The sequence below is a fragment of the Panthera pardus genome, unplaced genomic scaffold, assembly GCF_024362965.1.
Source record: "Panthera pardus isolate Hobbes unplaced genomic scaffold, ASM2436296v1 HiC_scaffold_25, whole genome shotgun sequence".
Lineage (NCBI taxonomy): Eukaryota > Metazoa > Chordata > Mammalia > Carnivora > Felidae > Panthera > Panthera pardus.
Window position 1 is genome coordinate 90,069,317 of NW_026526821.1, and position 24,908 is coordinate 90,094,224.

Consider the following 24,908-nt stretch of genomic DNA (forward strand, 5'->3'; position numbering starts at 1 on the left):
GGGGACCCCCTCCCCTTTCTTCCTGCTCCTCTCCTGGCTCCCCCTGAGCGGTCCGCGAAGGCCGGGGGAGGGGCGGGAACGCCTCCGGAGGCCCGGCCCCGCCCCCGCCCCGCCCCTAGCCCGCAAGGCCAGGAAGCGCGGAAGGAACCGCCGGGGGCCATGGACGGGGCTGTGATGGAAGGGCCGCTCTTTTTGCAAAGTCAGCGTTTCGGTACCAAGGTAGTCGGGGCAGGGGTTGCCGAGCCCCATCATACCTAGGGGTGGGCTGGAGACCCCAGAGAGAGAGAGAGAGAGGGAGGGGGCGGCAGCGGGTTGGATGGAGCGCCGGCCGGGAGTAGTAGAGCCCTATGACGTTCCCGCGAAGTTGATTTCACACTGCGGAGAAGCGGCGGCCGGCCTCGGGGTACGCCCTTTCTGGTCCTAGGGAGACCGAGGGGCATCCTTCTCGGGAAACTTCGCCGTTCGTAGGGAAGATTTGGACCCGAAATCGGCCCGCGCCGGTTCTCTCCTTTCCCGTCGGGGCGCAGACAGCCGGTGCTCGCCCGCTCCCTCCCCAGCGTCTCTCGCTCTCTCTCCCCAGAGATGGAGGAAGACCTGGGCCGTGCTCTATCCTGCCAGTCCCCACGGCGTAGCGCGGCTCGAGTTCTTTGACCACAAGGGGTCGGGCGCTGGAGGGGGCCGAGGGGGCTCGCGCCGCCTGGACTGCAAGGTTATCCGTCTGGCAGAGTGTGTGAGCGTGGCCCCCGTGGCTGTGGAGAGCCCCCCTGAGCCCGGCGCTTCAGCTTTCCGCCTGGACACTGCGCAGCGCTCCCACCTGCTGGCGGCCGACGCGCCGTCCAGCGCCGCCTGGGTGCAAACGCTGTGCCGAAACGCCTTTCCGGTGAGGGGGCCGGGGCGAAATGCACCGGGGCCAAGAAGCGACGCGGGGTGGGGGCAGTTACAGCAGTAAAGGGCCTGAGCTGGCTCAGACCCTGGGAACAGCGTGGAGGGAATTGCGGGGTCCTCGATACTGTTCTTCTCTTTACTCCAGAAAGGCAGTTGGGCTCTGGCGCCTGCTGAGAACCCACCCAAGCTTTCTGCCTTGGAGATGCTGGAGAACTCGCTGTATAGCCCCACCTGGGAAGGTAGACGGCTGAGAGGCCCTGGCAGGGATGGGGAGGGGGGGAAGGAAGGGTGTCCTTGGGAAGGGAGTGATTAAATGGTCAGGGGCCCATGGGGAAGTAGGAAGCTCCTGAAACTGGTTTCCAAGTGAGTGCTTAGGCAACCTGTTCCCGCTTCCCCAGCCCCCTCACTCACCTGTGCGGCCAGGTGCCAGTCTAATTGTGTATTCCTTCCAGGATCCCAGTTCTGGGTAACCGTACAGAGGACTGAAGCCGCTGAGCGCTGTGGCCTGCATGGCTCCTATGTGCTGAGGGTGGAGGCTGAGAAGCTGACTCTCCTGACCATAGGGGCCCAGGGTCAGATACTGGAGCCACTCCTTTCCTGGCCTTATACTCTGTTGCGCCGCTATGGCCGGGACAAGGTGCGGGGTCTGTTGGGGCACACTGACTTCCTAGGTGGGGCTAGCTGTGGGGTTGGTGGTGTGGGGCAGGACAGGAAGGTGGGAAGCCCTGTCCTCAGGATAAACCTTCCTTGCCTAGCCCATGACCCTCCCTCCCTCCCCAGGTAGTCTTTTCTTTGTGGATCCCCTAACTAGGTTGGGCCCTGTGACTCATCCCTCATGGCTCCTGGTAATGTGTTTCCCTCTACACTTTCTTCAGGTCATGTTCTCTTTTGAGGCTGGCCGCCGCTGCCCTTCAGGCCCTGGAACCTTCACCTTCCAGACAGCACAGGGGAATGATATCTTTCAGGCGGTTGAAACTGCTATTCACCGGCAGAAGGTCCAGGGAAAGGATGGTCAAGGGCAGGACAGTCTCAGAGGCGATTCCCATGAAGGAGAAGTGGCAGAAGGGAAGCTGGTGTCCCTCCCTGGCCCTCAGGAACTCCCGGGCACTCCTCCGGCCCTGTATGCTGAACCCTTAGACTCACTGCGCATTCCTTCAGGCCCTTCCCAGGATTCCCTATACTCAGACCCCCTGGACAGCACCCCTGCTCGGGCAGGGGAGGCGGCACAGTTAAAGAAACCTCTTTACTGGGACTTGTACCAGCATGTGCAGCAGCAGTTGCTGAAGGCCAAGCTGACGGACCCCAAAGAGGACCCCATCTATGATGAACCTGAGGGCCTGGCCCCAGCTGCTCTCCGGGGCCTTTATGATTTGCCTCAGGAGCCCAAGGATGCATGGTGGTGCCAGGCTCGAGTGAAGGAGGAGGGCTACGAGCTCCCCTATAACCCTGCCACTGATGACTATGAAGTGCCACCGCCTCCTCGGAGCACAAAGCCCCTCCTGGCTCCCAAGCCCCGGGGCCGGCCCTTCCCTGAGCCTGGAGTTGCAGCTGGTGGTGGTGGCGGTGGCGGTGGTGGTGGCAGAGGCCACAGTTCAGACACTGTCCTGTACAGCCAGGTCCAAAAGAGCGGTGGTGCCCCGGGGAGCTGGGACTGTGGGCTGTCCAGGGCAGGGGCTGAAGGGACCAAGGCCAAGGCAGAGAGCTCCACATGAGAGGGCGAAGCTGGGAACACTGTGGGAGGACCACGGGAAGGTGGCACTGGGGATCAAAGATACTTGTTAGGAGCTGCAGGAACCAGAGGGCCGGAAGGTCCTGTGTGAGCCAGCCCAGGGCACTAGGGGGACCAGGGGAGTCAAGGGGAGGACGATCAATCTCAAGAAGTCCTGAAAGTGGGACAGGTGGCAGGGGTGAGGGATAGGACTTGGGAGAGACCGGCACCCCTAAGTCATCCTCCCCAAAGGAATGGACAGCGCTGGACCAGGTCTATGAAGAGGGGTGCTTGCTCTGAGTTGGTGCAGTCAAAGGGGCCTGCATGGAGGCTACAGGGAGCTGCTGAACTGTGCCTGGATCCTGACCCCTGCATTGTTCTTGGCCAGAGACATAGATTTTAAAAAGTTTATTCTCATTAAAGTCAGTTTGGGTTTAAGAGGTCTATGTGTGTGAATAGTCACAGAGATGCCATGGTGGCAGGGGTGCTGGGTGGGTGTGGAGGGGGTCAGGAGAATCCACAGAAGGAGGGTGGGGTCGCAGGTGAGTGGAGCAGTGTGGTGGTTGAGAGCCTGGGTGGTCCAGTTGGGCCCACGTGGGCTTGAGCCTGTCTCTGTGATACTGAGCAAGTCATATAACATCTATAACCCTCAGTTTTCCTCAGTGACCCCCTGTAAAATGGGAAAACCCAATAACAGACTCTACTTCACAGGGTTGTTTGTGTGAAAGGAGTTAAATTTCTCAAGTACTTAGTGCAACCTGAATCGCAGATTAAGCATTTTATAAATGGTAGTTATTCTGTAGGTGGAAAGGGCCAACGGAAAGGTGGACAGGAGTACCTGGGTGCCTCAGTCAGTTAGGCGTCCGACTCTTGGTTTCAGCTCAGGTCATGATCTCACATTCATGAGATCAAATCCTGCATCGGGCTCTGTGCTGACAGCGCTGACCCTGCTTGGGATTTTCTCTTTTTCTCTCTCTCAAGATAAAAAAGAAAAAAAAAGAAAAGAGAAAAGAAAAAGAAAAGAAAAGAAAAGAAAAAAAAAGAAAAAAGAAAAGTGGACAGGTTTGGGGAGAGAGAAATAGGAAGGAAACAGGCCTTTTCCACACTGTTTTCCCCTTATCTTCTCAGCTATAGGACACCTCCTGCCCCCCCACCCCCTACTCTGCCTGTAGGTATCAGTACCAACCGCTTTTCTGTCTGAGGGCTGAAGGAAACCGCAGTGTGGTGGGTGTAGCGGGAAGAATGCAGCCTTTGGAATGAGGCTTCGATTTCAATCCTACTTCTTTTCATGAGCTCTAAAAACCTTGTACTTGTCTCCTGATGTCCAGTTTCCTGAAGGTGACCTGACCTTGTCTACCTGTTTACCAGGAACTACAAGGAAAAATTTGGGCTGGGAATGCTCCTAACAATGGTAGAGACTTACTGGGTATTTAATCTGATACTGTGCTAACAGTATCAAATAATCCAAAAGAAAATGAGTTCCTGCTTGGAGAAGGAAAAAGTTCAGGTGTGTCTCTTCCAGGACTGAGCAGTGGGGAGGCAGCAGTTCTGAAGACTGAGGAGGGGAAGGCTCTGTTTCCCAGTCGCCTGGAGCTCACAGAGGCTCAGGTGGAGCGAAGGCCATTCACTGTATGAGCCTTAGTGTGGATGTGGTTGAACAGGGCCACCAGGCTCTGGTGCTGGTGACTTAGGGCCCAGAGGGATACTCCTCCCCTTTCTGCTCCTCCACTTCTTCCTCCTTGGAAGGCCAGAAGAAGACTTCTGAGGAAGGCTTGCTGGCTGCTGGCATCTTGGGGGCTCTGCCAGGGGTTGGAGTCATAGGCAGGGGGGCCACTGTGGCTCGAACTCGGTTTGTCTGCAACTGCCCAGCCTACAAAGAAAGCAGAGAGTTCTCTGAGGCCCAGACATGGCTGCTGATCTCCTGTCCTGTTCCTTGTTGGGCCTCCTGTCCTAACTCCTTCACGTGTCCCATCCCTTAAGTGACAGCCTCAAAGTCGAGGGCAGTGGAGTCCCCTGGGCTTGTCTCCACAGTGCCAGTCTCCTGGCTGAGTGTTCCTTCTCTGTTAGCTTGTCCATCAGCTAACTTGTGGTGGGCTCAGCTCCCATCTTTAGATTGACTGTAGTTTGGAAAGATCTTTCTTTTGTAACTTCAGCTAAGGCAAAGCAGGAGTTCCTAAAGGTTCTGTTACTAAGAAATTAGGAAAAGATTAAGAATTTATATTCTATACAAACACTGTAGAATATACATTTCATAAAAAATAACTCTACCCTCAATTACTCTTCTCTCTTTAACCCTTGTTGAGAAAGCCTGGACTCCAATGTACTAAGCTTGGTCAGCCTCCTTTTCCTCATCTGTACAGTGAACATAACACTTACCTTGCAGGGATGCTGTAGGGATTAAATGAGAAAGATATTTGTGAGAGCACTGGTCACAAAACCTGGCAAATGGCTGGTGTTCAGTACGTGCTAATTTCCTTTCCTTTGGATATTTCTTTTTCCACCTTCCATTCAGCCTTTTCTTTAAACAGAACCTGTGCTCTCAGTACTGCCAATTTGCTTAGTGGGACAATGGTCTGCTACATGACTAATGGATTATCACAAGTGCACAGTGTAGATGCCTAAACATCACCATATGTAAGTGCCCAGGCAGAAAACCCTCCCTACCGGACAGGGGTTGTAATTTCCTTGGTCTAGGGCAAAGGGCTGTTCTTTTTCTCCTTCCCTGGTTGGCCTGGTTCTCCCCTCCACCAGGGGAGGGGGCTGCTCCCTGGGATGGGGGGAGCCAGGGACAGGGGAGGAGGTCTCTCTTTGATTCTGGGCATAAAGAAGAGGAGGGAATAGGGAGGGAGCTGTACCTTTCTCAGGGCCCGGCTTTCCAAGCTTGGCTGGATCCGGCCCTGAAGCTTGGTCAAGGTGTTGCTCAGGTGTGAGTACAGGTGGCTCCAAGCCTGTAAGGGGTTGTAGGTGGGCTCTAGCTCCAGGCTGTCCAGCACCCTCTGTGGAAGAGAGAAGAGAAGACTCACCCAGGGAGCTTGAGGTCACAGAACACAGTAAGAGACCTTGGACTGTGAGAGACTGGAGGATGTGTGAAGACCCGGGGCTTGGCTCAAGACTGAAATAGATGAGGGTCTCCGCTGGGTGTTCCGGCCCCCAGGTCTGAGTGTCTGTGATGTAAGTGTCAGGCAAGAGTGCAACAAGTAGGTATAGCCGTGAGTGGCTAGGGACACCAAATACTCTGGCTCTGAGAAGCGTGTCATGGGATTCTGAGAGGGGGTGAAGTGCTGGAAGGGTCACAAGGGATCCAGTGTGTGGGCTGTGAGAGAGGGTGTGACTGAGGCCTGGGGCTGCTCACAGTCTGCAGGGGCAGTACATGGAGTTCTTCGCCTGCTAGGTGAGCAGAGCCGGAGCCAGAGGGCACACAAGCACAGCATTCCTGAGCAGTCAGGTTTTCCGGCCACAACATCCTGTGCCAGGAACCACTGGCTCTGAAGTGAGACACTGAGCGAGCCACAGCCACTCGTGCCCACCTCTTTTTGCATCCCGGTGGCCGCCAAGGCAAGAACACAATCCCAAGCTCTGTCCTCTCTGCACGTAAGCCAGTGATCCAGCAGCGATGTGGCTCCAGTTCTCCCTGCCCAGAGCCTTTCCTCCTGCCCTCAGCCAGAGGAGGCTGGCAGAGGAAATCCAGAATCCAGATCCAAGGAAGACAGGAGAAGGGGGGAGAAGGGGGGGAAAGGGGAAGATGGGGGAGGGGAGGAGGGGGAAAATGGTGGCAGTGCAGTTCTCTCCATTGCATGGGAGTCTCATTTTGAAGCCCTTCCTATCCTGAATGCCTGCATTGACTGCCTTTTTCTCTATTCCTCAACAAACAGATACACACGCACAAAGCAGAGAAAGACACCACCACACAGACACACATCACATTACTTCCTTCCACCTGGCCTCAGTTCCTACCTTCGCTTTCTTCTCTCACCCTCCACCACCTTCTTGGAACAACCACTCCTCCCTCTGCTCCCCAGTCCTTTCTCCCACAGGCTAATTCCTCTCCCGTATCCTTTTCTCCTGCTCCCAACTCTTCTCTCCCTTCTGTCTGCCCCATGAGATCTGAGCTTCACTTGCCTCCACAGTCTTAAGGCTGACGTCAGTTGGGTCCTCAGGCAGCGGGGGGAAGGGGCTGGGCAGCAACAGTTCCCTAGTGGCCACTGCCTTCACCAGCAGAGTGGGGGAGCGTGATGGCACAATCACATAGAAAGTGCTGGCAGGCGTCCTCAGGCTGTGTCCTCCACTCAGGGGCTCCCCTTTGGCCAACAGCAGCCATTGTCTTTTCTGAAACAAGAACATATATAAATGCTGGTTCACCTTCAGTCTTTGGCATGTTTTGAAGATCTATCTCAATCAAGGCTTCCCCAAGTTTCTCTGGGGGTGTCAGGGAGGACTGAACCATTTTTCTTTGGTCCTGGGAGACAGGGACTTCCTACCTGAGTTGCCCCAAGGGAGTGCTCTTCCTCCCTGGTTGGAGATGTATACAAAATGGTTCACAATGCAGAGACAAGAGAGGCCCTTTCTTGTTATTTTTTAAATGTTTACTTATTTTGAGACAGAGAGAGAGAGAGAGAGAGAGAGAGAGAGAGAGAGAGGAAGCAGGGGGAGGGGCAGAGCAAGAGGGAGAGAGAGTCCCAAGCAGGCTCTGTGCCAACACTGGGCTCAAACCCATAAACCCACAAACTGTGAGATCATGAACTGAAATCAAGAGTTAGGTGCTAAACCAACTGAGCCACCCAGGCGCCCCAAGAGATGCCCTTTAACCTGAAGTAGGTGTTCACCCTGGAGATGGCTAATGTATTACTCAATGGTAAATGTAGAATTTTAAGAATTACAATTCTTTTTTTAGGGGCGCCTGGGTGGCTTAGTTGGTTGAGTGTCCGACTTTGGGTCAGGTCATGATCTCATGGTTCGTGAGTTCGAGCTCTGCATCAGGCTCTGTGTTGACAGCTTGGAGCCTGCTTCGGATTCTGTGTCTCCCTCTCTCTCTGCCCCTCCCCTGCTAGTGCTCTGTCTTCCTGACTCTCAAAAATAAAATAAACATTAAAAAAACTTTTTAAAAAAATATTTCTGAGAGGGAGAGGGAGAAAGAGAGAAAGAGAGAGCGAGAGAGAGAATGACCAGTGGAGGGGCAGAGAGAGGGGGACAGAGGATCCAAAGCGGGACTCTGCACTGACAGCAGCCAGCCCAATGCAGGGCTCAAACCCATGAACCCACGAGAGCATAACCTGAGCTGAAGTTGGATACTCAACCAACGGAGCCACTTGGGCGCGCCAAGAATTACAATTCTTAAAAACAGTCTTGAAATACAGACTTGTGTGGGCTGTTGTGAAAATTCAGGTCTTGTTTAGAGGGTGACAAAATGTGCTTCTGTTGCATGACTGAGATCAGAGTGGGCTGGTTAGGGAATATCTGTAGAATACCCAGAAAGAGCTTAAGAAGGTGATCAAAGTGACCTGCCAAAGCAAGAGGAGGAGACAGCAGGGAGAGAAAAGCTTAGGTACAAAGAGGCCAGTGGGTGCAGGATCCTTGAGATCAACACAGCTAGTCACAGGACAAAAAGAAGGGTCAGAATTCCAGGGGCAGTGACTCTGAGTGAAAGGTTCTGCAGAACAGAGGGGGTGACACTTTGCTGTGTGCCATGGGTCAGGAGAAGAGACACACAGACCTATTAGCAGATTTTCTAGGTGTGCCCTTTTAAATCAGGCATGGGAATAAGGCAATTTTCTTTGGTAGTTTTTCAAGGAAAACCACAAAACTCTTAAGAAATGTGGAGTCAGACTGTTACGATCATCTGCAAATTGTGCCCTCTTGCTTGAGGTGATCAGCACTTCCACCTGGCACAAACGTAACAGCCTCTCTGCTACAGAAGATGAAAGCAAGTACATTAGCTCCACCCACTCTAACTGATGCAAAAAGTTGGAAGAATATGAGAGGAAAGGCAAACAGCGGGGAAAGATTTTAAGGGGATTGAGGAGTATCAGTGTCTTGTGGAAGACAAGTGGAAAGTGACACAGTGAAGCACAAAAAACCCTGCTGTAGCATTAGAGTTACACCCTAGGGGGAATGTGCTGGGGTGGAGGTGGTGCAGAAGTTTCCAGACACTTAAAAGCAGTGTCATCATTTTGTGCACCACAGAACTGTGAGGAGATCTGGTAGGCTGGGAAGGTGGTAGGTACCTTTAGAAGTTTATGCTTTCTTAACATTTTGCTCATATCTGGGGTGTCTGGGTGGCTCAGTCAGTTAAGCATCCAACTTCAGCTCAGGTCATGATCTCAACGGTTTGTGAGTTTGAGCCTCAAGTTGGGCTCTGTGCCGACACTCAGAGCCTGGAATCCTCTTCAGATTCTGTGTCTCCCTCTCCCTCTGCCCCTATTATTTTAATCTATTTTTTATGCTGGTTCATGCATTTGTTTGTGAACTAGTTTGTTTATTTATTAAGAATGCGTTGGGTGGCTGTTTTGTCTGAAGCACTAGGCATGAATATGTAGAAATTCATTAGACATGTTTCTTGCCCTTTGAGAGTTTATATATAGTAAAGGGAAGGTTTGTAAATTAACGTTTGCCCAATACTTAGGATGACCACCTGTTCTGGTTTGCCCATTTAGCAATGAAAGCCCTACATCTCAGAAAACCCCCGAATGCTGGGCAAACTGGTGTGGTTGGTCACCCTTCCACGATTCCACAGACAACAGAGTATCTTTCCACTGTGGCAAGTCACTGGGGGCTAAAACTATGGCATTGTAACATTTCTTGAACTTTTTTTTTTTTTTTAAGGCAATGTGACATTTCTTACACCTCAGTGTTATGGGACAAATTCATGACTTTGGGATTACTGGGAAACTCTGAGGGGCACCTGTGTGGCTCAGTTGGTTGAGCATCCAACTTTGGCTCAGGTCATGATCTCATGGCTCTTGAGTTCGAGTCCCACATCGGGCTCTGTGCTGACAGCTCAGAACCTGGAGCCTGCTTCGGATTCTGTCTCTCTCTCTCTCTCCCTGTCCCTCCCCTGCTCACACTTTGTCTTTCAAAAATAAATAAACATTAAGAAATTAAACAAAAAAGGAACTTAAAAATTTTTTTTAAATGTTTTTATTTATTTTTGACAGAGAGAGAGACAAAGCATGAGTGGGGGAGGGACAGAGAGAGAGGGAGACACAGAATCTGAAGCAGGCTCCAGGCTCTGAGCTGTCAGCACAGAGCCCAACATGGGGCTCGAACTCACAGACCGCAAGATCATTACCTGAGCCAAAGTCAGATGCTCAACCGACTGAGCCACCCAGGCACCCCCAAAAAAGGAACTTTGAATGTTGCACACAAAAATTATGATCCTTAAAATTTGAGCCTATTGATTTTGAGACAACAGCTAAGATTCTATTATAGAACTGGTATACAGAATTGACTGAGGTCTCTCAAAAGTAACTCCTTTTTTAAAAAGTTATTTATTTTTGAGAGATAGAGCAAAAGCATGAGAGTGTCAGAGAGAGAGGGAGACAGAGAATCCCAACCAGGCTCCACGCTGTCAGTGCAGAGCCTCACATGGGGCTCAAACTCATGAACGATGAGATTATGATCTGAGCTGAAATCAAGAGTAGGACCCTTAACCAACTGAGCCGCCCAAGTGCCCCTCAAAAGTAACTCCTGATGTGTGGGCTTTCTGAGGACTAGGAAGAGATTGAGTTGAAAGGATTTTGCAGACTGCTTTAAAACTTCTGGGCTGATTTAAAGAGAGGTTAGAGTAAGGCTCTGGAAGGAAGAGAAGCAAATGCACTTACTAGAGTTTGATAAAGATATTACTTCATCTGTAATTCTCAGGAGCATTTGGGGGTAAAGTGAGAGATAGGAAAGTTGAACTTTAAGATCCTTATTTTGGACTCTGAATTTCTAACCTTTTCCTGGACAGTAGTTAATGGCAGTAGAGATCTAAAGTCTAGGACCCAAGCTTGAACATGTTACCCAGGTAATGGGTTGACTTGTAGGTACAGGCAGTTGTACCTGTGATGGAAATGGTTAACTGCCATGGCAGGTAGGCAAAGTTGAGAAAAGACAAGAGCATGTCCCAGAAGAGTAGTTTTTGGGGTCCTCAAATTGAACAATGCTTAATGACTACAGATGACAATAGGCTTTTTCTAATTCTATTTTTTTAAGATTTTATTTTTAAGTAATCTCTATACCCAACATGGGGCTCAAATTTACAACCCCAAGATCAAGAATCTCATGCTCTACCGACTGAGCCAGCCCAGTGCCCCTTTGCAAATTTCCAAAGAAAGGAGAATGAGTTAGATGGTGAATTTATCAGAAGACAGGTAAAAATGTATCTGCATTTATGATATGTTTGCTACAGAAGGTGCTAGGGAGCTTAGATTTTAGGAGGTGGGGACTGATTCTGTTTAGAACAGGTATGGACAGGGGCAGAGTGGAAGGGCATGCCATGCTCCAAGCTCATTATTCCCCACCTCTGCCCTAACTTCTAATTTCTAAGGCTGTGAAGGAAGGCATAGCCACTGCTGGTTGACTGGCCACTACTCCCTCATCCCACTCCCTTCTCCCTACACATTTTTCAGTCTTTCAGTGATTGGTCTGGGGTGACATGTGACCTTGATTTAAATAATGAGACAAGCAGAAGTTGCTGTGTGGGCCTTCTGGGAAAGCTTTCTAATATGTTGGCAGGCTTTTGCCTCTTTACCCTATTCCTTCTTTCTCCCTGGAATAGGATTGGTCTTAAGGTGTAATAGCCACATGAGGAATAGGTATAAGGATGAAGTACATTTGCCACGGATGCTGCAGTGGAAAAATGCAAAGATCCTGGTCCATGATGGTATCATTGTTTAACTGTATTGGTCTCAGAATTGTCTGTCTCCATTACTTCTTGTTATATTAGAAAAATAAACTCTTAATTACTCAAGTTAGAGTTGGATTCGATTTCTGTTAGCTGCAGCCAAAGGGATCCTTTACAGATAGCAAAGGAAAGGAAGAGGATGTGGCTAACAAGGAGACAGAAGTAGAAGGGACAAGTTTAATGACACGGTTGTAGGCCTTGCCAGAAGGGCAGATGGGAATTTATTATAGCAGGTAAAAGCTTTAATTCTGCTAAACTAGCATTTCCTTGGTCTGCCATCAATATGATGTCCTGGGACCAAATTAAGCAATTAAAGTTTTTGGGAAGTCCAATGTTATACATGGATTTTTGACTGCAAGGGAACTGGGCACCCCTAACCCCCTGCATTGTTCAAGGATCAACTGTATATACCACATGGGATTTATTCCAGGAATGCAAGGTTGGTTTAATACCTAAAAATCAAACAATGTAATACACCATGTTTCTAGAATAAAGGATAAAAACTACACAATCATCTCAAAAGATGCAGAAAAAGCATTTGATAAAATCCAAAACCCTTTCAGGAACAGATTAGAAACAGAGTAGAACTTAACCTGGCAAACGGCTCTACAAAAATCCCACAACTAACATCATAAGTAGTGATGAAAGACTGGATGCTTTGTCCCTAAGGTCAGGAACAAGACAAAGGTATCTGCTCTTGCCACTTCTATTCAACATTGTATTGGAGATGTATTGAAGACCAGAGGGCCATTTCCCACATTTTCCAGACTATTAGGGCTCTGGGATTCTGAGTATAAACCAGGGAGAAGCTCATAAAGACACTGGGTGTGTCAACATTCTAGTTCTTAGGGATTAGTATTTTCTAAATTTGGTTTAGAAAAATACAATAATATGACATTTCTTACATCAGAATGCTAAGGTACAACTTCATCCCCCTTATCACTGCTGTGAAGGTCAAGATAGATGTGACAACAGGTACATGGGTGGGTAGGGGACAAAAAAGATGAGTGAGGGCAGTGTGGTGGGAGGCAGGAATAGCTTCCTAGTGAAGGTATTTAAGCAGAATCTGGAAAAAATGGGTAGATATTTGTCAGGTGGATAGAGGCAAAAGGAGAGAGCAGCATGAAAAAGGGAATGGGAAGTGTGGAACAGTTTAGCATATTTGGGGGAACACTTAGTAATTATTAGTGTGGCTGGAGTAAAGGATGGAAGGGGCATGGTGAAATATGAAGCAAAAAAAAAAAAAAATTAGACAAGGCTGGGTCATGAGAAGCCCACTGATCCCATGCTAGCCGCTGTCTGTTCTATCATCTGTTTCTCCTGTCTGTGTCCCCTCTCTAACTTCATTCTGATTTTTTTTTTAAATGGTTGCTGACCTGCTATCACCCCACTCTCAGCTTGGATTCTTGTTCTTGACTCTTTGCCTAATGTAACCAAGGACTTTCCATATCCCCACCCATTTACAGCCCAACCAGGTCATTGCCTGTGTACTTAGACTCCTGCTAGACACATCCTGGCTTGAATTCTGTCACTTCTGTGGCCAATTAGGGCAGACATGGCCTGTAAAGCTCTGGAATGTGTCTCCAGAGACTCTGACATTTTAAGTAGGAAACTGAAAGACCTAGGTGGTATTTTCATTTCTTTTTCTAGTTCATACAGACATGACTTTGTAAGAGAAATGAGGATGTGGAAAGTGAGTCATTAGCTACATAACTGGGACTACATAGTAGGATTTGGTAACTGAAATTATGTTTTCCTGGGGATGGATAGATTCATCTCATAAATATTTGGAAAAAATTAATCTTATTATATATATATATATATATATATATATATATATATATATATATATATTCCCTACCATATTCCACAAAGCAGTTATGCCAGTTTAGAAACATGCAACAGTACAAAAAGATAAATAAGGGATTGGGCAAAGGAAAAATAAGGGTAGGGCAATTACAGAGCCAAGATTAGGTAAGCTCAGAGAAATGCAAACCACCCACTTTTGCTAGAAGGGAGGCCCACAGCTTTTCCTGATAAAAGTGTTCAAGAAGCTATCTTAAGGATCCTTATTGAATGAGTGTATTTGACAGAACTCCTGCAGTTAATATGATAATGAATTTCATATGGCTATAGAGTGGTTGAGAGTTTGGGTCCTGGAGTCAACCTTTCTGGATTTCATCCTGGCTCTACCATTTACTAGTTGTGTAATCTTGGAAAACTACTTTAACCTCTATGGGCCTCAATTTCTTCATTTGTAAAATACAGATTATAATTCCTCAAAGGATGATTATGGAGATTATATAAATTAGTATTTGTGAAGTGTTTAGAACGGTTTCAGGCACACAGTAAGTACCAAGAAGTGTTAAATTTTTTAAGTTAAACATCTACTAAGTAGTAGATCATGTTTATTACATTTTGCTAAATTAAAAATAATTTAATAATTCTTAGATATAGATCTATAAAAGTTCCCAAGAATGAAGTACAAACACATTGCTCTCTTGTGGTCTGGACTGATCTAAGAGTGAAATTTATGGGAATTGATGCATGGCACATATCTTTCAGGAAGGGCTGGGGAATGGGTTTATCAAGAGCCTTGCTTATCTGATGAAGTGCCATTTTTTTGAGGAAAAGGAAGTAAAATACTCAAATAAAATAATCTATGAGGAGGACAGAAGGACAGAACAGTCAATTCTCCAGTAAGAAAATCAGGGGATGGAATAACACTTAAGGCTGCAGTTGACTAAGGTTTAGAGTGTGTGTAAAGTGTAATTAGAAAAGTTATACAACATTTATGATGCTGATAAGGACTGGTGGGCTGGTATTAATGACTAGAATTTAATTATGGCAGTGTGGACCTGGTTCAGAAGAACCATTCTAAAAGAAGGGGCAGTGGAAGAGACAGCATTGAATGAATTGAGCTATGCTCATGCTTGTAAGGAAACCCAGGAACCTGAAAATGAGAACTTGGTGGAGCCAGCCAACTGGCTGAGAGTAAACCAGAAAATGTATTATAGGCTGTCTAGCCAAATAAGGGATGCAAAGTGGGGGAATGAATGAACATTTAACAAATATTTCCTTCTGCATCTGAGTGGAATGGAATGGCCAGAGGCAGACTGGCTCTCCTGCCTAAAACAACTAGTAAAGCTGGAATATACAGAAGCCATTTGTATGAAGGCAGCCAGGAGGTGCTGAGACAGTGAAAACGAGTGATAGCTAAGTCTCTGGAGAGGGAAGAATCCAGAGAGAGGAGGAAATCAAAACTGCTTTTACCCTGAGGGCATAAGTTGATTCTGAGTTGGAGGGACAGCTGGTAGGAGCTGAGAATCTAGGCTTTGTACTTGCTGAGGCACTTGCAAGGGAACAGAGAAACCAGCAGATCTTTAGGTGGAGACCAGGCAGGTGTGGGGTGGGTGCTCAAACCAATTTTTCACTCATTTTTTTCACATTTACCAAATACTGGGGCTTCATGGAGCAGGAGGCAAACATATCCAAGGAGAAAGCCTTTAGAAGCAAAGCATTTTAACATACTCAGGATACAGTGATTAGAGTTGGGATTTTCCAAGGGAGGGGGATGCATATAATATACCAGGTTTCAGTGGAAAATCCTGGAAGGCCAGGAGCAAGCCAGGGTAGACTGAGCCTTAGCAGGAAAGCAGTCAAGCCTGGACTCAGTACAGCTCCTGAGTAGAATAGGATGTTCTGTCACCACCCTATCTGCCTAGGGCAGGTCAGGATGGACCCTCTCTATAGGAATGCCAACTGGAGCCTCTGCAACTTATTTAGACACATTGAGCATCTTTCATTAAAATATTACTGGCTGTACCAAAAGACAGAACCACATGTCCAAAAACCAAAAGAAAATAAAGAGTTGAAACAAATGGATGATCCAGGCATTGGGGTCAGCATACAAGAACTCTAAAATAACTATGATTAGTATATTCAAGAAAATAGGTGAAAAAATGGAGACTATCTGCAGAGAATTAGACACTATTAAAAAAAAGAGACACAAATGTAAATCATAGAACTACTAAGCAACCACCATGTGCAAATCATTTGCCAGACATATTTAAACATGCAATATTATTCAATCACCTTAAAAACTACATGAGATATATTTTGTTGTTTCTATTTAACATGTGACAGGGACAAGATTTACTAATGTGTGTCTGTCATGCACCTTCTCCCTTTTTTCGTCCTCCCCCACTCTACTTCTACTCATGAAAGGAGAAGCCTTGTGAATTCTATCCCTGGATATTTCCAATAGGAAGAAAGAGGGGTGCTTGGCTGGCTCAGTCAGTGAAGCATATGACTCTTGATTTCGGGGTTGTGAGTTCAAGCCTCACACTGGGTGTGTAGAGATTACTTAAAAATAAAATCTTTTTAAAAAATAAGAAGACAGAGACAGGACCTGAGGAGGAGGTGGAGTATGCCAGAGGGGTAAGCCAATCTACAGAATACGTATATAGCTGAGAGAGGGAGGAAGAAGGTAGAGGAACAGGGACTGGTGATGTAGACAGAGTTTTAGTTTTTTGTAAAGTGTGTGTGTGTGTGTGTGTGTGTGAAAGACTTTTGGAATAACTCCTGGTTAGATATAATTGAGGAGTGGAGGATGAAAATTTGAGAAATGTCATTGTGGGTTATGAACTATTTCCTCTTTGGTGTTCTTTGAAAGCACAAATGAATTCTAAAATTACTTTTTGGCCTCTGGATAGTGCTTCTTTGTATACTGTTTATACAGAGGCTAAACCAAATGGGGCCACTAGATTTGTTAGGGTTTCAAATAAATGAATGTACTGATAGTTAGAGAGGTTAAGTATATCACCTGAATTCACTCAGTTGGGAAATAATGAAGCTGTTAGGAACCTAGGGCCATCTGATTCCAAAGTCCATGCTTTTCATGGGACAATACAAACTAAATTTTACTACAATAGATTAGAAAACTGCCTTGCCTCAACTCCCCAGAAAGAGACATAACAAAGGGAGAATTTCCACTCTGAACCTAAAATTTGACTAAGGCTGAGAAATTAGTTCATAAAATGGGAAAGTGGTAGGAATGACAGGAAAAGGCAACCATGTTATCCTGGAGTTTGGGTAGTCAGACTTATATCACAAACTTTAATCCAAATCATTAGATCATGTATTTGGAAAGCTAACAGAAACATGCTTTCCCTAAAAAAAGGAAATACAGCACACAAAGGTCTTTTGAAAAATAGAGAGATCCAGAAAGGCCTCATTGCAGAAGCACCATTTGAGCTGAGTCTTTCAGGATGGGGTAGGGTTTGAGCATATGGCAAGAGGAGAAGGGACAATATGAATAAAGGTTCAAAGGTGGGGCAATTTAAAGTTTGTATAGTAATTTGGTTGGACTCTCTGATGCACGATAGGGAATGCTCAGAGATGGACTGGAGTCTGAATACTTGGCTAAGGAATATGGACTTTAAAGTATAATCAATAGTAAGCCACAAACTATCTTTAAGCTGAAGAGTGGCAGGGTCAGTGCTACGTTGCAAGAAGATTAATCTGGTGGCAGTGTATAAAATGAACTGGCAAGGGGAACACTAAATGGATTGAGACAAGAGATTATTGCAATATTAAAGGAAAGAGGTAAACAGCCTTCAAACTAGGATAGTGATGATAAAAATGAGAGGACAAAATACATGCAGAGATGCTATAAGGATAGAATAGACAAGTTGCTGGGTATTGGCACCACTGAAAAACATGTGATAGGAGAGTGCTTCAAGAAGATTAATCTGGTCTAACATACAGAGAAAATTACAAGAGGGAGAGATTGGAGGTAGGGAAGCTAGTTAGGAGTTTACTGAAGAAGTCCTAGTGAGAACAAGCAGTGGGAACACCAAGGCAAGGACGGTTGCAACTCACCTGATGAGAAGAACATTGATTCGACTTAGTGATGAAGTGGGTGTAAAGGGTGAGAAGGCTGGAGGGGACTGAGGTTTCAAGCCTGGGTGAGCAGACAGCGGTGGCACTGCTATTAACAGAAAGACAAAAGTCAGAATGAGAAGCTAGCTGGAGGGGAAATGTTGCAGTGAGAAACAGAAGGCAAGACTTACATGGGGAACTGAGGACATCAGATTTTAAAAGAACCTATGAAAAAGGTCTAAGAAACACCAGAAAACCAAGGAGTTAGAGAAGTGCTGAGAGCTCGTAAATACAGGGTCCAGAGCGGTTCAAGCTCTAAGTAAGGTCTTGTCACATAGTAGGTCCTGGAAAAAGATTTGTTGTTGAATGAATCAGAAGAGGCGTGTGGAGAATTCTCCCCTCTATAACACACTGCCTTTCAGGATTTTTGCTGCTTGGAGATGTCATGTGAAAAGCAAGAAGAGTCATTCAAACACTGTTTTGCTTCTGTCTTTTCCAGAAAAGGAGAGTGTTCTTTAATCTGGTGGGGTGGAACAAACAGATGGTAGAGAGAACAGTAACACAAGATGGGTGAGGAGCTAGTACAAGTAACTGGTCACTTTAAGTGAATTTAAGTTGAGAAGCATGGGGTGTTAGCTGAGGGTAGAGTCAGCCTCACTGTTGCATGCTGTGTTTATCTGGCTACATCCAGAGTAGGGAATTTAGCAAGGAAGTTAAAAGCATGGCTTTGTAGTCAAGAACTAGTTTCAAATTCTGACTTGGCCACTTTGGTAGCTATGTGATCACGTTTTGGTAAGAAACTTCATCTCTTTAGACTTCAGTCTTTTACATGGGTAAAAACAGGGAAAACAATCCTTATCTCAGAGAATTATTGTGAGGATTAAATGAGGTAAAGTATGCAAAGCACTTGGTTAAGTGACTAGCACTTAGTAAGTGCCCCAAAATGTGGGTATCTGTTAGTGATGGGTCAACACATACTTGTGCATTTCCATGATAGACGAGTGATAAAGAAGTCTCTTTGGCCCCTAGAATGGTACTTGGTATATAGTGCTCAAGAAATATTTGTTGAATAAATAAATAAATATTAGATGCCCAAACACCGAATTCAGAGGCAGGAAGAGTCTGATTTATATAGGTAAGCCAGGATGGGATAAAATACTCTTCCCCATTCTCATTTTTAATGGCTACATAATATTTCATTGTTTGGTTGAATTATTGTTCCCATAACCTTTCCCTTGTTTCGATTTAACCTTTCCTCTTTTTAGGACATCTAGGTTGTTTCCAATTCTTTACCATTGTAAATAACACTGAGATAAGCATGCTGGTATATATATCTTTGTTCCCTTTTCTGATTGTTTTCCTGTGCTACATACACTCTCAGCAATAGAATTAAAGTTTTGAAGTAGCTATCACTTTCCAGAAAATTTACACTCCTTCTAGCAGTATATTAAAATGCAAATGTCTGTTTGAAAGATCACACACTGTAAGAATGTAGGGAAGCCACTTGAGGGAAATTCCTCCCCAGTGATGTAGCATCATTGAGATCCTGAGGAATGGGGTGGAGTAAAATGGTCAACCGAGCTGTTGGGCTCTGATAGTCAGGACATATCTGTTGTTTCTGCTCTGCAAAGACAGGGGATGGGTGTTCTTCAGATAGGAAACAGGAACTCTGTGGGCGGATCTAAAAGGGAGTGTGGGCTTTGAAACAGGAAAAAAGAAACCTGCTTCTGATAGTGAAAGAGACACATTGCTGTGCTGGCCTGATCACCCATACGCTACTAGGTCAAACCATTGCTCTATTTCCACTCATAGTTAGGCTTGTCCTCGATTATATTTGCAGTTGTTTTATTTTGCTTTCTAGGTGTTTCATGTGTGTGCTCTTTTATTTTATTTTTTTCCATTTCAGGGATCGGGCATCCACTTAGTTATTCAAGTCAGAAACCAAGCAGTTATGTGATACCTTCCTCTTCCTCACTCCCTACATCCAATCCTTCCCTAAGTTCTGACTCTGTCCCTAAAATATTTCTTTAATTGGTTTACTTTTCCCATCTTGCTTCCAACATTCTAGACTAAGCCTAGACTACAGCAGTGCCCTCCTACCTCATTTTCTTGTTCCCATTCTCGCTTCTGCCAGTTCATTTCCAATGTTTGGCAAGTAATCTTTTTCAAAACTCAAATAATTTCTTATGATTTCTTTCTGTACTTAAAGTCCAAGGTCCTTATAATTTGGCCTACAAAACTTTGCATGATTTGACTGCTGCTCACTTCTCCAGCCCCGCCTTTTGGCTCTCTCTCCCTTGCTTTCTTTGTTTCAGTCACAGTGGTCTTTCCATTCTTGATTCTTCTCTCAGCTCTCTTCAGCCTTTGGGTCTTTGCACATGCCTTTCCCAAGCATGTTGTTCTTGCTGCCCTTCACCTGTCTAATTCCCACCCCATAAACTGCCAGGTCTCAGTTTAAATGTCACTTTCACAGAGAGGCTTTCTTGCAGCAGCCTCTTCTTTTCCTTCATAAACGTCTCACAATTAAGTATTTATACATATATACACAGTAAAAACTTGTTTTGCAAGCATAATTCATTCTGGAAACATGCTTCTAATCCAAAGCACTTGTATATCAAAGTGAACTTCAAGAACCATTGTCTTAGTTGCGATCATGTGACATTCGGCATCACATACTACTCATACTGCAAAACATCACTTGTTTATCAAGTTAAAATTTACTAGAAATGTTTGCTCATCTTGCGGAATACCCGCAGAACAAGTTACTCGCAATCCAAGGTTTTACTGTAATTACACTTTTATATTTATGTAACTTATATAAAGCTCTTCTAAATTATTTTTTAAATGTTTACTTATTTTGAGAGAGAAAGAGAGAGAGCACGACAGGGAAGGGGCAGGGGGAAAGTGAGAGAGAGAGTCCCAAGCAGGCTCTGTGTGTCAGCGCGTATCCCCATGCAGGCCTTGATCTCATGAAGTATGAGATCATGACCTGAGCAGGAATCAATAATTGGATGCTTATTTGACTGAGCCACCTAGGTGCCCCTAACTTCTAAATTATAATTATATATATAATTCTATCTCTTTTATTATAGAGTAAGTTTCTTGAGGCCATGGATAATGCCTATCATGTTACGATTGAGTATCTAGAGTTTAGCAAAATGTCTGGCACAGCCTAGGGGTTATTCATTTAAATAAACCATAATTTCCCGACTGGTGTTAGAAAGAGAATAGTGTTAAAACATAGTTAATTAGGGGCGCATGGGTGGTTCATTCGGTTAAGCGCCCGACTTCGGCTCAGGTCATGATTTCGTGGTCCGCTGAGTTCGAGCCCCACATCGGGCTCTGTGCTGACAGCTCAGAGCCTGGAGCCTGTTTCAGATTCTGTGTCTCCCTCTCTCTGACCCTCCCTCGTTCATGCTCTGTCTCTCTCTGTCTCAAAGATAAATAAACGTTAAAAAAAAAAACAAAACCATAGTTAATTATATGGAAAATGCCCTGTTTCCATTTAAATTAGGGATTTTTGAGTTTAGTGTCATGTAACTGAGTTCAGGAAGTATTCTCTATATCATGAAACAAAAAAGGCAAGTCCTATTTAATCCACATTTCAGAGTATTTCTAGTTTTTTCCTGTCCTCTTGAGAACTGGGACAGGTTTGGGATCAGGTCAGGATTAAGTTAGCTACTTTTCTATGGCTGGTGCTTTAACTCTCTTTTTCTTCCTTACCTGGGAACATGGATACTCACCAGCAGGCTGTGACACAAAGCATGGAAATGCTGCTGATTTGTCTCTAGCTCATCCCAGTCCAGCTGCCAACAGCTTGTGGGTCTGAGGATGAAGGGCAGTCCATATGTCAATGACTCGCAGATCCCACTGGAATTTAGAGCCCTGGCAAGAGACAATGGCAGTGAAAGTCTCCTCAGCAGTATCTAGAACCTTGACCCCAGATCAGCTTAAACTCAGCTTATGTCTAAGACTCTGTTGTGAAATCCTTTGGGTTAGGGCCTGTGAATTATTCACCTTAGCATGGCCAGCACCTAGCAAGGTATCTGGCACATAGTAGATTCTCAAAGCCTGTTAATCAATGAGTGAAGCAACCATCATGAGGGCTGTAGACTGACGGATATTACTTCTCCTGAGCTCATTCCATTCCAAGTGACTTCTCTGGGGTCACTCCCAGAATACCCCTGCTACAATAACCCTGTAACTCAACAGTATGCTAACCATCTGCATCCCAGTTCTGGCTTTCTTGTAGCAAGGTACTGACAGAGGATGCATTTAAGAAGAGAATAAATTTAAGTAAGTTCCCCAGCAGCATCTATGGTCACAAACCCATGGATAAACTTACTCAGATACTTGTGCACAGGCATTGTGATAGGAACCAGGAAGCAGAAAAAGTGGTCTTTGCCATCATTGTTAATTCTCCCTGAGAACTGGCTCCCCTGGGAGGAATTCTAGTACTTGGAGAAGTGGCAAGGCAGGGGTTGATCCTATCTACCCTTTGTTCCTTGGAGGTCAGATCTCTGTCCTGATGCCTAAACACAGTAAGGTATTCAACAAACAGTTGCTAAATGGGTAAACACTGCTGATCTTGTTTTTCTCCACGTTCAGAGACTTTCTGGATTTCCAATCCTCATCCAGCCTTTAGAATGTCCTACTGAGGCACATCTTCCACCATCTGTCCATTTGTCTCCACATACTGAGCAACCTGACCTTGCTCTTTCACTCTCATACCTGTACTTGCTGCTTTGGAACTGACTCCCATCTGTGGGACACTTGGAGATGCCCTCTATCTCTGGACTTCCTAGTTGGAACCAGTGAGAATAAATAAGCATTTGCATGGATTGGGGAAGTTCCCTTGTCCCATACTTGATCACCCGGAGCTTGTAACAAGAGGCCGATGACTGGGAGGCCATCTGGTAAAGTGTGCTGAAGTCTCCTTTGGGGTCATCCATTCTCAAGGAGCCATCAGCTGTGCCAGGGAGCAGGGACGGGCTGAGAAGTCGCTCTTGGAGATCACATTTCAGGCACACTACAATAAAAATGGCATTGGGGGAGGGATTGTTTGTCACAAGCTACCTCAGGCTATGTGATTAAGAGACAACATCTGCTACCCATTCCACATCCACCAGGCAAGCAAAGCTTGGGAGGAGGCAGGGGAGTGGAAAGGGGAAAGTATGACTGGTTTGGAAAGGCAGAGCAGGTTTGGACCTACAGTGTTGCTCAATACAATAGTTAACTTATTTTCTGGGTCTGATATGATTTTTGCTTATTTTACTTCTGGGTTGGCTGAGCAGTTGCCTCATAGTAAGAGACCTGGCTTGTGATCCAGTCTGAGAGGAGCATGTGCCCTCTGTGGAGGAAGCAGCTAATACTACGATATGCAGACACCCTCTGCAATCACAGATGGAAATCTTGCCTCTGCTGCTTCCCTGTGGCTAAGCTTTGGCAAGACCATAGGTCAGATGAAGGAAGAGCAGGAAAGCAGAAGTCAGAGAGTCAGCTGACAGCTGCTATTTCTCTGTGGGCCTTTCTAGGGACATTCAGGGAAGGGGGAGGAATAAGTCCCTGAAATAGTTTATTTTTTAATTCCCCAAAGAAACCCAAGCATAGAACCTTTTAGAGCATCACTGTGGCAACAGACAACAGTTCTGAGGGGGCTTCATCTAGGTATAAATTATTCATCAAGGTATTACGCTCTTCTGTAGTAAGGTTCTGCTCTGGCAGGTACATTCACATGCCACAGTGTACATGTTCTGTTGCACTAGGCTCGAATCCTTGATATTACAGTTTTTCAATGAAATGTATACCAGGTTTGAATACTGTTAACAAACATGAGGTAAAAATGAAAGTATAAATAATGCATAAAAAGAAATAGGATGGCAGAATAGATGTCAGATTCAGCTGGCCCTCCTGGGCCCAGCAGTCAGATGTAGACATTAATTCTGGGTAAGACGGTCTTGGCCTGGTATGTCTCAGAGCCCAGGAAGTCAGCAGGAGGGACTTGGCCTATGACTCCCCTCATTTCCTCTGTGCCTGACTTCTCCATTGTTAGGTTTTTGGGCTTTAGGACTGGAGAGCTGTGTTCATCTGGCTAAGATTCTCAACTCTGGTTGTGATAAGAATCACCTTTTTATTAAGGAACTTTTAAAAGATACTGATGTCTGGGCCCTACCTCACACTAGTGAAATTGAGATCTTTGGAGATGGATGGAACCCAGATACCCGTATTTTTAAAAAGTCCCTCATGTGATTCTTACTGAGAATTATTGGAACTGTAGTCTCAACAGTGTTCCAAAGTTGGGAAAGCTGTCTTAGCAGGACTAGAGTCTAGAATTAGGTGTGCTTCTCATCACCCAGAACCCAGATGCAGAGGTGGCAGACTCTGAAACCCATGAAAGGAGAAAAGACACTCATGTGAAGCTGACTGTGCACTCTGTCAGAAGGCCTCTGAGAGAAGCACCTGGAGAGCGGGTATGAGAGGCCCTGGCCAGCTACAGAAGCAGGTAGAGTGGGCGAAAAACCTGGTAAGGAGTCCAAGTGAACATCTGAGGAACAGTCCTCAGAAGATTCTAGAGGAGAAGAGCTCAGGGTGTGTATTGTTTTGTTTCATTTTTATGGTGTGCCACATTTCCAAAAATCCAGTGTGGTAATGCATCAGTTTTTTAAATAATGGATAACCACACTATGGTCTTTACTGTGGTTGTATAAACTCTCAGGTAGGTCACACCCACCCTGGAGGGGGCCTACTTTTCCCAGACCTCATTCCAATTGTGCCTGGGCATCTGGGTTCCAGGCTGGGCCTCTCCAGCAGAAGAGCTACGGAGTCTGGATCTAAGTTCTGCCATGCACCCTGAAGACCTGCACATTTCCAAAAAATGACTGCAGATGGAGATAAACACTCTGGCTTTGACCCAGGTGTCGAAAGCCATGGAAAGAGGGAGGGGAAAAGTAGAGAAACTCTCAACAATACCATGGGCAAGTGCTGTGCAACAGTTGAAGAAAGGCTGGATGCAGGAGTTCCTGGCCTTGGAGGGCCCCAGCTCGCCTAATGAAAGAAGTGCCAGCATGAGGCAGCATCTTTGTTCAGAACTGCCCAGCATGAGGTGGGTTGTGTAGTAAGTGAGGGTCCTGGTTCTACAAGCAGACAGACCTGGGTTTGATGAATGTTCTCTGGGCTGACAGCCTTCTGAGCTTCCGAACTGTTGAGACAACAGTTCCAGTAATTCTCAGTAAGAATCACATGAGGGACTTTTTAAAAATACCAGTATCTGGGTTCCATCTCCAAAGATCCCAATTTCACTAGTGTGAGGTAGGGCCCAGACATCAGTATCTTTTAAAAGTTCCTTAATAAAAAGGTGATTCTTATCATAACCGGAGTTGAGAATCTTAGCCAGATGAACACAGCTCTCCAGTCCTAAAGCCCAGAGACCTAACAATGGAGAAGTCAAGCACAGAGGAAATGTGAGTAGTCAAATGCACAAAATACAGATTTCTAATCGTAGGGTTAAGAGTGGGCTCTGGAGTTGCCTAGCTACAAATTCTGGCTCTGCTA

General features: G+C 45.9%; 2 protein-coding genes across 5 annotated transcripts in view; one reads left to right on the plus strand and one right to left on the minus strand.

Moving 5' to 3' along the window:
• The first annotated feature begins 43 nt into the window (after positions 1-43).
• DOK1 (docking protein 1) lies at positions 44-3,031 on the plus strand. Of its 4 annotated transcripts, XM_019442700.2 has the most exons (5): positions 44-219; positions 581-880; positions 1,031-1,124; positions 1,338-1,522; positions 1,761-3,031. In XM_019442700.2, the coding sequence occupies exons 1-5, from the start codon at positions 160-162 to the stop codon at positions 2,595-2,597; spliced, it is 1,476 nt and encodes a 491-aa protein (XP_019298245.2). In that variant the 5' UTR covers positions 44-159; the 3' UTR covers positions 2,598-3,031. The 4 variants fall into 4 exon arrangements, with proteins under 4 accessions (XP_019298245.2, XP_019298265.1, XP_019298262.2 ...); XM_019442720.2 differs by lacking the exon at positions 1,338-1,522 and having other exon boundaries at positions 1,761-1,890; XM_019442717.2 differs by lacking the exons at positions 44-219; positions 581-880; positions 1,338-1,522 and having other exon boundaries at positions 1,042-1,124.
• A 976-nt stretch (positions 3,032-4,007) lies between these two features.
• The window catches only part of M1AP (meiosis 1 associated protein), a 63,803-nt gene continuing 42,902 nt past the window's right edge, over positions 4,008-24,908 (minus strand). The window contains exons 5-9 of the mRNA XM_053890860.1: positions 22,224-22,386; positions 21,101-21,242; positions 6,713-6,919; positions 5,449-5,589; positions 4,008-4,463 (exon numbers count right to left, since the gene is read on the minus strand). Coding sequence (XP_053746835.1) covers positions 4,281-4,463; positions 5,449-5,589; positions 6,713-6,919; positions 21,101-21,242; positions 22,224-22,386 — 836 coding nt within the window. The 3' untranslated portion in view covers positions 4,008-4,280. The remainder of the gene's footprint in view (positions 4,464-5,448; positions 5,590-6,712; positions 6,920-21,100; positions 21,243-22,223; positions 22,387-24,908) is intronic.